General features: G+C 39.4%; 1 protein-coding gene across 1 annotated transcript; it reads left to right on the forward strand.

Annotated features, from left to right (window-relative positions):
* Window positions 1-749: 749 nt before the first annotated feature.
* On the forward strand, window positions 750-11,041 carry LOC129378287 (uncharacterized). The gene is made up of 13 exons (XM_055058595.1): window positions 750-862; window positions 2,755-3,323; window positions 3,492-3,587; window positions 4,033-4,266; window positions 4,404-4,551; window positions 4,635-4,661; window positions 4,857-5,392; window positions 8,081-8,455; window positions 8,563-8,658; window positions 9,104-9,331; window positions 9,436-9,583; window positions 9,666-9,692; window positions 9,772-11,041. Exons 2-13 carry the CDS (start codon window positions 2,757-2,759, stop codon window positions 10,323-10,325), a joined length of 3,036 nt encoding a protein of 1,011 aa, XP_054914570.1. The 5' UTR covers window positions 750-862; window positions 2,755-2,756; the 3' UTR covers window positions 10,326-11,041.
* Window positions 11,042-13,719: the final 2,678 nt, after the last annotated feature.

Raw genomic sequence — 13,719 nt, forward strand, 5'->3', positions numbered from 1 at the left:
AATTATAGAATAGCAAAATCGGTGTAAAGGTAACTAGTCAAAATGCAAATGGAGTAAATGAAAGATTAGCGCCACTATTAGCGCAGTAGCGCGTTATACACATTGTAAATGTTACAAACACAACTGCTAGTTTTTTTTTTTTTTTTTGCCAAAGGGCGATGTGCATTGTGTAAATGACTGCCATCCATTTTTGCATTTATTGAGAAGTCATTGCTTTATGGCTGCTGGACCAACATGCTGACTGGTTATATCGTTAACTCAACTTGACGCTGCGCCATCACATAAAACGGTGCTAGTTAGCTTTACACGATAACATGTTTGCAGTCAGTTGTCTGTTTTCCATTGGCAGTTTATTTACTGCATGTAGACATTTGTATACGTTTGTGTGCATTTTTTTATTCTTTCAAAAACTAGACCGACACACAACTGCAACAGTAAGAGGTCCCATAGAAAACACACAAACAATTGTTTTTTTTTTCTCCTTTGGAACAGAAATGAAAGATGAAACTTTACAAAAAACACTCTGAACTCTTTGGGTTTTCCAGTCAAACAGGCTTCACACTGAGCAACAGAGACGATTTCAGACATAAAACTTCCTTCTACAGACAGTGAAAAACCTCTGGGCAAATGAAGGGATTTGATCTGTTGCACAACATCCAGCACGCCCCGGCCACATGCAAGTAAATGATGTGGTTGCTCTGCTGCCTGCCAGCCTCCCTCCTGTGAATAAAGGAGGTGCCTGTTTGTACTTTTGATCAGAAATGAAACTTAACACGGGGAGGAAGTCCACATCGAAAGACACACATTCTCACTAGGAGGGAGTAGAAACCTGTGAGCAGAGGGAACGCTCCGCAACCTAAAGGTAAATTTCTGCTCTAAATGCAACATTTTTCATCATGAACCTTTGATTTAAAGCAGAACATGCTTTTGTAATCCTGAGTTATAATCACACAATGGGAGTGACACACAGTGGCAAGTTGTAAAACTGTAATGTAAAAAAAAGGTGAGGTGTGTTGGTGTGCACAGACAGTTTCATCAGCTTGCAGGAAGTGATGGTAAATTGTAATGTTTTTTTTTTTTGTAATTTATTGAAAATTAAGTAAGTTGTCTCATAAACAAAATTAATTGCAAATTCCAAATATGAAACACAGTCCAGGAACAGTTTATTTTCTGAATAGTAACACTCATGTCTGTTACTGTTTGGATGCATGCAGGTGCACAACAACATTTCCTCTGTGCGCCGGCAGACAGCTGATCATACATCACAAACAAAGTGCTCGAAATATCATAAAAAGTTGCACAACGACAGCAGTCTGCTTATCGGTGACCTTTGAACCTCGTTTGTTTAAGTTACTGACAGCGCCACAGCTTTCCAGGCCACCGCCTGCTCACACACAAACAGTGCAGCATGTTGGTAATGATTCATTATTTAAAACACAAAAGCTTTAATAAAGGAGAAATTCATTTCACCCGATGTATAATTTGTACATAGAAATGTACAGTTAACAAAATCCAATCGGATCTAAATGCATGGATTCCAATTCAATCTTGATTAGTGAACATTGCAGGCAAGTCAGTGTATTACTCAAAATGTCAATAATAATAATAATAATAATAATAATAATAATAATAATAATAATTGAAGAAAATTTAAATTGAAGCACCAGTCAATTTTTTCTACATTTTGTCCTGTTACAAATGAAATGTTTTATACATTTTCTAACCCAAACCCAGTTTTCCACAGAACATTTTTGAGGACACTGAAACATTTTGGAAGAAAACTTTCCCTGAACTTGGTGATGGCAGTGTCATACTGTGGGAATGATTTTCTTCAGCAGCAACACATGCATGCGGCAGTAGACCTGAAGTTGAAAGTTGTCTTTATAGTATTATTATTATCACCACTCTAAACGTAAATCCTGTTAAAATGGCCTAGTCAAAGTCCAGTGAAATATGGCAACCCAGCTCACATTTTCCAGCTACAGCTGTGTATTAGTTTAGCTTTAATTTAGAAAGTGTGAGCTTTCTTAAGGGGATGGTTTAAAAACATGAATAAACAAAAACAGGGCTTAAAAATAAATAACAAAATGATGACCAACAGTGGTTGGCAGCGCTAACTAACAAGCTAAATGTGCCAACTGTCATAATCACAGGCATCAGTGTGACCATAGCTGAAACACCACAACAACATGGTATTTAATGGAAGCTAATGCTAACGTGCTGCAATGAACCATCTCGATACCAGCAATAACTTGTTGCTGCATGGCATGTCGCCATGGCAACAGGGTCAAACCAGTTATTACAGTCCTACCAGAAAAAAAATCACTTAGTGGATGCAAAGTTTGCTAAAGATTTTCAAAGCTAGCAAAAAGGTTAAAGGGCTAAACAAAGGGGAGAACAAATTTAATTTATTAGCTGAAGTATCCCCACCACTGTTGATCAAACACCTTCATCAATTTTTTCATTTAATACAAGAACACATACTGGTTTCGATGAAATATAAATGTGGTTATACTGAGACATAAAACGTAAGAGTTTTACGTCTAGTGAGTTTCTGATAATGAGGAACTTTTACACCGAGTCGCTGACCCTGTATTTTTTAGCGGCTAAACTCTTCTGTTTAGCCGCTAAACAGAAGCGGCTAAACAGAAGCCGCTGTTTTAGGGATTTTTTTCATTAGCAAAAACAAAAAATGTCATTTAAAAAAGTTTCAAATGGAAGCTTTGACTTAACTGAGATATTTTCCCTAAGCAGACATGGCCGCCGTCTCTGTTCCAAACAGCGATGCCACGCTGGAGAAGAATCTGACCTGCTCCATCTGCATGGATATATTCACCGATCCGGTCACAACGTCTTGTGGTCACTCTTTCTGCAAGAAGTGCCTGGAGCGCAGCATCTCCCCATATCAGGTGAACGACATTTGTCCGCTTTGCAAAACAAAACTCAACACCCCTCTAGATGTTAACATTGTGCTAAGAGACATCGCCACGCAGATGAAAAACACCATTAGCAACAGGAGTTCAGGGGCCCCTGGAGAGGTACCATGCGACGTCTGCAAGGAGCCGAAGCAGAAGGCGACAAAGTCATGCCTTGTGTGCCTCGCCTCATATTGCCCAGACCACTTGGAGAACCATTCGAATCCGAGACTGAAGGGCCACAAGCTGGTGGAACCAGTGGAGAACTTGGACGAAAGGGCCTGTCTAGTCCATGGACGCCCGCTTGAGCTGTACAGCAGGAATCAGCAGAGGAGCATCTGTGTTCTATGTATGGAAGGAGGTCAGGATGACGTGGTCTCCACAGAAGAGGAGTGGCTCAAGAAGAAGGTGAGCTAAACTTCCTGATTCATTCATCTGCCACCTTTTTTACCTATTTAAGCCTTTCGGCATTTTCTAAAGAAGATTTAAGAGACTCAAGCTACTGTTAAACAGTAGCTAAATTGAGCAAATTTAGGCTGAAACATTTAAAATGTGGCCGCTTGTTGTCTTTTACAGACTGAACTTGAGAACACCAAGAAGGATTTAGAAGACAGAATTGAAATAAGAAAGATGAAGATGGATGAGATAAAGAAAGCTCTCGAGAAGTGCAAGGTAAGCATAAGAGGCAACAATGTCTAAAGGACCAGTGCCAAAGTAAAACCCGTTCAAAAATCTAGAGCTTATTGGAGCAAAAATCTTCAGTCGAGCATCTAATACTAACTCTTCTTCACAACTGAAATGTCAGACAGAATTCACTTTATTTTAGACTATAATATTAGGCTGTTCTTTATAAATCACAGCTTCACCACTACGTTTGGTCATGAGGTTCTGCCTCATGCTTTGCCCTCTGCACATTCAACGTTTGGCTTTTGGCCACATGTACATTTTACTATTGATCCTACGCAGCGTTTTACAAAACAAGACCCCAGATGCGCAGACATTGCAACTCTGGAACTTCATTAACAAAAAGCAATGGAGGCCATAGAAAAGCATCGGCAGATAATAATTAAAGATGCGCTAACAGCAGCTTTTAAAATTAATTTCTTCTCATTTCCAGGACCTGATTGAAAACGAGTGGTGGGATATCGAAGCTGTTTTCACAGCACTGATTAACATTGTGGAGGCAGCCCAGAAGGAAGCTCTTAGGTCACTAAAGAACAGAAGGGAGGCAATGGAAAAAGAAGCAAAAAACTTGAACGATGAGATGGAAAACGAAATCAACAAAATTGAGAAAACAATCACAGAACTAGATGACATCTCATCACTAGAAGATCACATTCTTTTCTTAGAGGTCAGAGGAAAATCACTTTAGAATCTAAACTGGTTTACAAAGTTATCATCAAGGATTTATGTTAAAAAGAAGTGCATCTAGGAAGCTTTGATGCTTTGAAGTCTGTTCAGTAATCTGTCTCTTTTGTGTCTGTTCAGAGATACCCATGTCTGTCATATCAGGATGACATGACTGACTGGACGGATGTTGAACTTGACACCACCCTGTCTTTTGGCTCCATGAGAAAAACTACAACAAGAATGGTTAAAGAAATCCAGCAGGAGCTGGAGAAGCTGGACACCACTGGTAAGAGTTGACTTCATTGTGGGACAGTAATAAGACCCAAAACGGCTAGTGTTGACGAAAAACTTAATTTTCTATTTTTGCAGAAATCAAAAGACTTCAAAAGTTTTCCGGTACGTAGCGTGTTTGACTATTTTTCCTTAACGGTGTCTGGGAAATAATGACAATACCTGCATTTTCATTGACTGTTTAATTGCGTGATTTGACATTTTGAACATAAATTTAGTGGAATATTGCAGTTTTGTGCACATCTGTAATGGAAAAGCAACCACTGAGCTCATAATATATTTTCAATTTGATCTCAACAGTGGACATAAAGCTGGACCCAGAGACCGCACACCAACGCCTCATACTTTCACCTGATGGGAAGAAAGTACAAGATGGAGGAGAAAACCAGGAAGTGGCTGATTCTCCTGAGAGGTTTGACGAGTTTGGTAGCGTCCTGGGACTCAACAGCTTGACTACTGGAAAGGCTTACTGGGAGGTGGACGTCAACAACAAGAGCGGATGGGATCTAGGTGTAGCCAGAGGCAGCGCCGACCGTAAAGGGAAACTGACGCTGAGCCCAGAGAAAGGTTACTGGGTTCTGGTGCATTATGAAGCGGAGAACTACGCCGCTATGACAGAACCACCCACCCGTGTTTCCCTCGATAGGAAACCCAATAAGGTCGGGGTGTTCGTGGACTACGAGGAAGGTCTCTTGTCCTTCTACGATGTAACAACAAAGTCTCACATCTACTCGTTCACAGAGTGTTCGTTCAAAGACGAGCTCCACCCGTACTTCAGCCCACACATGAAACAGGAAAAGACGAACTCTGAGGCTATGATTATTTCAACTGGAAATTAATGTGACTGATGAAGAAAGGAGGTGTTTAGCATCCATTTGTGTTTAACCATTCCAGTTTATGTAAGTGATTTCAAAACTTGGTTTTGTTCAGCATTAGACTTGGGGTGGGGGGGGGGGTATTACAATAGACTGCTACAAAGAAATTAATGGGAATTTTTTTTGCTAAATTAAGTAAAAAAGAAAGAAGCAACATGCTGACTAGCTAAACCACGCCTACTTTCATCCTTTATTATTCAAAACAAACCATTGTTAGCTCTTGTGTGTAAACCACTGGAAGTAATTAGATGTACTTTTATTTTGTTTTGTAATTACGTTTTTTTAATCTGGAAAATATTTAAAATGAAAAATCATAAAACTGACTCATTCAATATAGTTTTATGTACTTTTTATATATAAATATGTACATATGCCAGTCATTCAAGTCATATATCTGGCATTTCTGGAGCCAAATACAGTTAGGGTTAGAGTTAGGGTTCGGATTAGTCATGTGGTGGTAATTGTTATCCAGGTTATTGTCAGAAAAACTTTAATTTGAATCTGTTTTTTCAATACTGTGTAAAACTTATGGGAATCCACATTTTTTCCAGTTTTACTCCAACTCAGAAAGTTGATAGCTCTGAATCACAAAGTAAATCTCATGAGGCACCACACAGGTATTTTTTTTCAACAATTCTTTATGTCTTGGTAGTTTATACTCATTTCGGTGAAATTAAGGAATTGCATTAATTAAAAAGCTAATTGCTTAGCATTTTTGCATAAATGTTCTTTTAAAAATAGCTGGTGAAACATGTATTGTTGAGTGTTGTGTTTTCTGTTTTCTGTTATATTTTATTTTATTTTTTATTTAAGGAGATAAACAGCCCTACAGAAAGTCTTGCTTGTGATAGGAACTACTGCACTGACTCACATAATAAAAATCAGAGAGATAAAGTACAAATACAGGCAATTCTTGGTCATATTCGGAGTGTGGCTGACCTTACAAAATACAAGAAAACAATTTTGATGTTTTATTCTGTGGTCTGATGTGCATTTACCCAGATTGATAGCTGTCATGTGAATCTCATTGAAACTTCATTAGTATATCTGTGTAGAAAATAAGGAAGAAATGTTTATAGTTTGGGGTTTTAGAAAAATGTGTGCAGTTTTTTTTAAATATACAATGAAATTAGAAACATAATGCTGATTATCAGTTGCTTTGAAAAGCATCTGCATAAGTCTTACATCCAGATCTGATCAGTGTGCAGCATAACTAATGTTTGATCCTGACCTCACTGACCCATGTTTTATGAAGACTCAGTTTGAGAAGTTTTTTTTTAAGATATTAAAACAATGGAGCAGAGGCTTCCTGCTACGTTTAGCTTTCTGTGCTAAACGTAGCACATAAACACTTTTGGAGTTTTTTTTTTTTTTTTTTTTTACACTTGTTTTTCATGACTATTTTCTTTAAATTTCAAAAATAAGAGCAAGAAGTTAATTATCCAGCAGAATAAGTAAACAATATCAACAAAATGATTGTTTAAAGGAATATTTCAAATCTTTAGCCATGCGTATGATATTTCTATTTTAACTTTGATGATTTTCAATGTTGTGAACACCTACCAAAAACCAGTGACTGGGTTTTTTTTTTCTTTTTAAAGAAGTGACATTAAAGTGACAAACTTGGACTGAATGCTGTGATGAAGCTGTGTTGCTCAGTGAGAAATAAAAAATAAAACCGTGGTGCTGTTTTTCTCAATCATTGGTGCTTCACCTTCTGTTTTGGCTTGAAAAGGATGAATGAAGCTTTACACCTAGTTTTAAAGTCAAACAGGCTCCACTACTGAGCAGCACACTCTCTGTAAACATGAACCCTCGTCCTGGAGCCCATCAATACCTCCCACAGAGTCTTATCAGTGGCTCAACATGCAACACGCCCCACTACGTGCAAACAGATAATTCTCATATTTATTTTTGTGCCAGTCTTGCTCTCTTTATAAAAGAGTCCAGCTGGACTTTTGATCACAAATGAAACCCACGCAGGAAGGAAGGAAGTCCAAAAGTTGCATCCTGAAGGTAAAAGTCTGTGGAGCTGCACTATCTGCTTCTTGTGAGGATATGATTGACGCCGACACCCTGCCCCATGTTTTTAGCAGCGACTGTTGATTTTATGGTGCAAGGCAGCGTGTCAGTAGTTGGGCAATTATTTTCAGGATGAGAAAATTTCATATGCAAAGAATAAACAACACATAAAAGATGATCAAGTCAAATGAAAATGTAGAATTACAGTCAAACTTAATACTATGTGTGTGACTAATACCCCTATTATTAATTCTTTCTCAAAAACACTTTGTGGGAAGGAAAGAAAGCAAAAGTATTAATGTTCACTTTTGAACTAAGACAACTTGATGCCTTTTTAATAATTGCTTGCTGGATTCAATGTTGCAAATGTTGCTGCTGAAGCATAAACTCCAAGACTCAACGAATTACCAATGACAGAATTGTTTTTCAATGCAACTTTCTATTTGATTTCAGAAAGTGAACCGAGTTTATCTTTACTATGTGACTCTTTTTTAAACAGGCATGGTGTCCACCTCTAAAGGACGGCTCTACCGCAACACTCCTGAGTCCTGCAGAACGTGCCTAGAACGTTACATCTGGTCAGTTTAGATTAAAACTGTGCAAGTTCGCCGCCCCAAGAATTGAAAGAAAATTCCTGATGTCAATATTCTGCTGGAAGATAGGGCCCAAAAGATGAAGAGCACAAAAAGTGTAGAGTGTGCCACGGTTGGGGAAGTTGCTTGTGACATCTGCACCGAGCCAAAGCTGAAGGCCGAGAAGTCCTGCCTTGTGTGTCTCACCTCATATTGTGCGCCCCACTTGGAGAATCATCATTCAGCTAAAAGACTCAAGGGCCACAAGCTGGTGGAACCGGTGAAGAACTTGGACGCAAGGGCCTGCCTGACTCATGGACGCTCACTTGAGCTGTACAGCAGAAAGCGGCAGACGTGCGTCTGCGTTTGCTGTATCGAAGGAGGTCAAGAGGAAGTTGTCTCGACGGAAGAGGAATGCCTAAAGAAGAAGGTACCGTAACTTCGTGACCCTGTTTGTCTTATCTGTTGAGCCAATCGCCATTTTATGACTGAAAGGAAACGTTCATCTTTGAAAATGTTTTCTCTCTGTACCTGTAGGCTGAACTTGAGTGGACCAAGACAACATTACAACAAAGAGTTATGATGAGAAAGACAAAGATGGTGGAGATCAACAAGGCTCTGAAGAGTTGCAAGGTACATGCGCCTCAAAACAGGCCAACGTCTGTCATCCTTGATGGGACAAAATATAATCAAATTAAAAAATAAAATATGCAATTAGATAGGCGCTAATTGCGTCTCCGTTGATCTTAAAATTGTGCAAATTGGAATTACGAAAATACATTTTCTTAAGTGAAATATGGCAATTGAAAAAAACCTCAAGTGTTTTGGTATCTGCTTTTTTCGCACCACACAAGTCATGCGATCAACAACATAATGTTACTACTGGCAGAAAATAAGAAGATGACAGCAGGAAGTGGTATGAGGAAGATTTTCAATGACTTACTAGCCAAAGCTCTGACTGCCTGAAGCTATTTTTTGCTGCATCTTTCGAATCTTCAGGGTTTTCGAGTCGAGGTAGCGTTGGCTTTCGCAACGACTACACGTCTTCAACACAATCACTGGTTATTCTCATTTTCAGGAGCAGCTTGAGTGGTGGGACATTGAGGCAGTGTTCACTGCTGTGATTGCCATTGTGGAGGCAGCCAATACAAAAGTAGTGAAACCGCTACAGGACAGGAGGGATGCGCTTGAAAAAGAAGCGAAAGACCTCAAAGACGAATTGGAAGCTGAAATCAACAGACTTGAGATGACGATCGCTGAACTGGACAACATATCTGCGCTTGAGGATCACATCCATTTCCTACAGGTCTAGTATCTGGAAATATTGTTTTTGAGTCAGTGTGGTTTACAACACAGTCGTTTTCATCTTTAGTGTGTTTTCTTTGCATGTTTTCTTCCAACTCTCTACAGAGGTACCCATCCATTTCCATCCGGGATGATATGAAAAACTGGAATGATGTCAAACTTGACACTTCAGTGGCTTTTGGTTCCATGAGAGGAATCGCAACAACTATGATTGAAGAAATTCAGCAGGAGCTGGAGAAGCTGGTCACCACTGGTAGGAAGTGTTTTTTTTTTTTTTTTGAAAGTGGAAACTGTTAGAGTATTGTTGAGTAAAACCCGTCCTCTGACGTTTACAGAACTGAACAGACTCCAAAAGTTCACAGGTGTGGTATATCACTTACTTAACATTTTCACAAGAAAGCTATGGTTTACATCCTCAAATTATTTGTTACCTTTCAACAGTGGACATAAAGCTGGACCCGGAGACTGCAAACCGACGTCTCGTACTTTCGCCTGATGGGAAGGAAGTACAAGATGGAGGAGAAAACCAGGAAGTGGCTGATTCACCGAAGAGGTTCGATGTGTTGGGCAGTGTACTGGGACTCAACAGCTTGACTACTGGGAAGGCTTACTGGGAGGTGGACGTCAACAACAAGAGCGGATGGGATCTAGGTGTAGCCAGAGGCAGCGCCGACCGTAGAGGGAAACTGACGCTGAGCCCAGAGAAAGGTTACTGGGTTCTGGTGCATTATGAAGCGGAGAACTACGCCGCCATGACAGAACCACCCACCCGGGTTTCCCTTGAATGGAAACCCAATAAGGTCGGGGTGTTTGTGGACCAAGAGGAAGGTTTGGTCTCTTTTTACGATGTGACAGCCCAGTCCCATATTTACTCTTTCACTGAGTGTTCATTCAGAGGTGAGATCTACCCGTATTTCAGCCCACACTACAGACAGGGTGAGGCGAACTCTGAAGCTTTGGTAATTTCTTCTGGTCACCATTCAGAAATTGTTTAATGGACTCAATTGTTAGCTCAGCTAACTTCCTTCCCACATCACCATAACTCAGGTCAAGTCTCAATTATCAATATGGGCATTTTTCACTATGGTTACTCCTTAATACAACAATGTATTACCTTTCACAGACTACTTCAACACAACTATTGTTCCCTCACTTACTGATGGAAATGTAAAATTGAAGTGAAATAAAAAATGGAATTTATGACATGTAATTTCAAATGTTCCCCCCATTTTTATTAACCACTGTTTGCAGTGTATTCAGTTAACAATGGATGGATGCAAAAAATAAAAAATAATGCTGAAATTTGAAAATAATTTTAAAATAAATAAAAACATATTTATGTATGTAGATCTTTGTATCCTTACATATTGTCATCTTCCTAAGATAATGTCCTACTTCTTTTTTTTCTTTTTTTTTTTGGGTTTTGCCAAAGGTGATTCTGATCAAAGGAAAATAAATAAATAAAATGAACAGTTTTGGCCAAAAATGATTTCGGCCATTGTTTTAGGAAAGTGAAGATAAGGTACATTAATATTTGATGGAGGTGAAAGGGATATTCAGTTTCTGTTTGAGCACTTCTGCTACAACATATCAGTATCTTGGTTGTTCACTAAAAATATATTTTTTTAAATCCATCTCTTCCACACATAACCCAACATTTGTTGTTGTGAAACCGCCTATCCTCGCAAATAAAGTTTGCTTTCTGAAATAAGCCAATTTGACTTTCGTTTTGAGTTCACAAGTTGTCCCAGTACCTTTGAACGTGTGGTTCTGGTTCTGGTGGCCCAGACAGACTCGGGCCTGGGCTTCAAGGCAGAAGTGAAACTGAAAGCACAACAAGCCCTCAGCATCGCGCTGCACCGAGGTGGAAGGAAGATCGTTTCATTGTCGGAGCGGAAGCAGCGCAGAGGGGAAGTCAGAGGTAAGACGTTTATTAACGTTTCTGAAAAATGCTGCGTTTTTTGTACACGTGCGTGCGCGCGCGCCCCCGTGTGTGTGTGTGTGTGTTTGTGTTTTACTCCCAAGTTGATTAATACGCAGCATCATCTATTGTTATATTTGCTCATTAAAGCGTGAACCAGTTTCTCAGCTATCACTTGGAGGAAGTCACGTGTTTCTGTTTTGCAGACTTGTAGGACAGAAACGTGGTCGTTCAGTGGATTTTCACTGATTCTTCCTCAAATAATTCACAAGCAACTTTTACGTGGTAAGAGGCAGACAATGGGATCAGTAAGCTTACATTTTGAAATTTAAAGGAATTGATGCTCTGTTTGGAAATGACTGGGCAGCCATTTCACTTTTCTTTGTTCTTCGTTTCCTTTTTCTGCATCTCTTCTGGTGATCTGAGGTGTACACTGTACAATTTCTCCTTTTTTCTCTTTTTTTTTTTTACCTCATCATAAATCATACTCATAATCCGGCGATTATGATCTGTGTTTACTACCGGTAGCAGAACTGTACAGTTGTGACCCGATTCGGTAATATAGATGTGGTTTTTACACAGCTCTTACTTTTCATGTCAGTCCAGCTTAGTTGGCCGATATATCGTGTCAATATACATATCAAGTAAAAAAAAAAAAAAAAAAAATCATATTTCTTACAATATCTATTTTGTATGAATGTGATGATTTGTTGATGATTTGTTGGGCAATCATCAAATTGATATTACAATCTGTTTTGCTTGAATGTAAAACACTTCACGTCCAGAAACGCCGCCCATCTTTAAAAGTTAAAAAGGTTTGTCAAAGGAGTCAAGAGCTACGTTAATTTAGGACATTATTTGACCATCCCTGTTTTTTCGTAGCCTGTTATTTCCTAATCAACGCCGCTAGATGCTCATCTCCTTTCACTGTTTCGTCTGGACTTTCTACTATTGAGATGGATTTCTCTGGTAGATTTTCTACTGGGCCAACAGACAGCCAAGTAGTGAATAATGACGTTGATTTTCAGTGATGTTTTAGATTTTGCGTCCTGCCTGTCATAGTTTTGACAATGCCAGCGGAGACAGTTTAAAAACCAAACCTTCGATCTTCCTTGAGCATTACAGCAGACTGTAATAGACTCATCGCCACAAGTTTTCCAGAATCCACCAAATTGTTCATTAATTAAGAAAACTGATTTGCTATGACAGCAGACAGAAAGATGTCTTGGGTTTGAATCCTAGTTAGCATCCCCGCATTAACAAACTCAAAGTAATGTTAATTTTGGGGGATTAAACAATTTGTCTGAGACATTCTTCTTTCAGGAAATGGCTAATTTGATGTGTGTTTACAATCACTTACTAACTGGCACACTGCTGGATTGAAGTTTTACTCATCAGACACAAAGTTACACTTCAGATAGAAACTAGACAGAATGGGAACAGCCCAGAAATCACAAAGGCACAAACCAACTTAAGCACTTTCTATCTAATGTGCACAAAATCTTTTTGTACTGTGGGAGGAAGCCGGAGCACCCGGAGAGAAACCACTCATGCTCATGGAGAATATGCAAAGCCCATGCATCGAGAACCCAGGTCAGGATTCAAACCCAAGACATCTCTGCTGTCATAGCAAATCAGTTTCCTAATTTATGAACAATTTGGTGGATTGTGAAATTTCCATGATGGGTGAAGGATTTAAACTCCTTGGTGTTCATCAGGACTACAGACTGGACAGTGAAGCTTCTATAAGAACGGACTAAGCAGACTGGAGCAAGCTGAGATCCTTCAAGATTTGAAGGATCTCAAACCGGCTGAAGAAAATGCTTATCCGGCATTTTCTTCAGCCTGATAAGCTGAAGAAAATGGATGGACAATTGTCATTACTCCCTCTTACACTTTTTGAGAGTTTTTCACTGTTCATTGACGTATTCATCCATATCACAATGACTAATATCTCTGGGCTTGCTAAAAATTAGGCAGATGTAAAATGCTGTCAATCAAGACAACCGACAACAACACTTTTCAACCTCACGTTCTCCTCTTCATCAGAAACTTCCACAGTCGAGGAAGTATGTACTGTAGTCTCTGCTGCAGAAGAAGAGACTACAGAACTATCACCTCTCGGTATCTCCATACTCGAAGACTGTTCTTGGCCAAGAACAGACGAAGCCTCCACTTCCACAGCAGTCTTTTTCGTCAAATTGCAACTTTGCTTCCCATGTAGGGAAGACCTGAAAAGATAAGCGTCAATGACATCGTAGTCGTCGATGTACTCATCCTGACAGCTCAGATTTTGCTTTGCATCATCTTCCCCAGCCGGGGAAGGATTAAATAAAAAAGCATTAAAATCGTCAATCGGCTCAGAGGAAGCACTTCCCTCTGAGCCGTCTTCTCCAGCCGGAGAATCGAAAAGAAAATTATCATAATTTTCCAGGGACTCGTCCTGAGATGTCCCTGTATCAAATTTT

This window comes from Poeciliopsis prolifica, unplaced genomic scaffold, assembly GCF_027474105.1.
Source record: "Poeciliopsis prolifica strain line A6 unplaced genomic scaffold, Auburn_PproV2 SCAFFOLD051, whole genome shotgun sequence".
Classification (NCBI taxonomy): domain Eukaryota; kingdom Metazoa; phylum Chordata; class Actinopteri; order Cyprinodontiformes; family Poeciliidae; genus Poeciliopsis; species Poeciliopsis prolifica.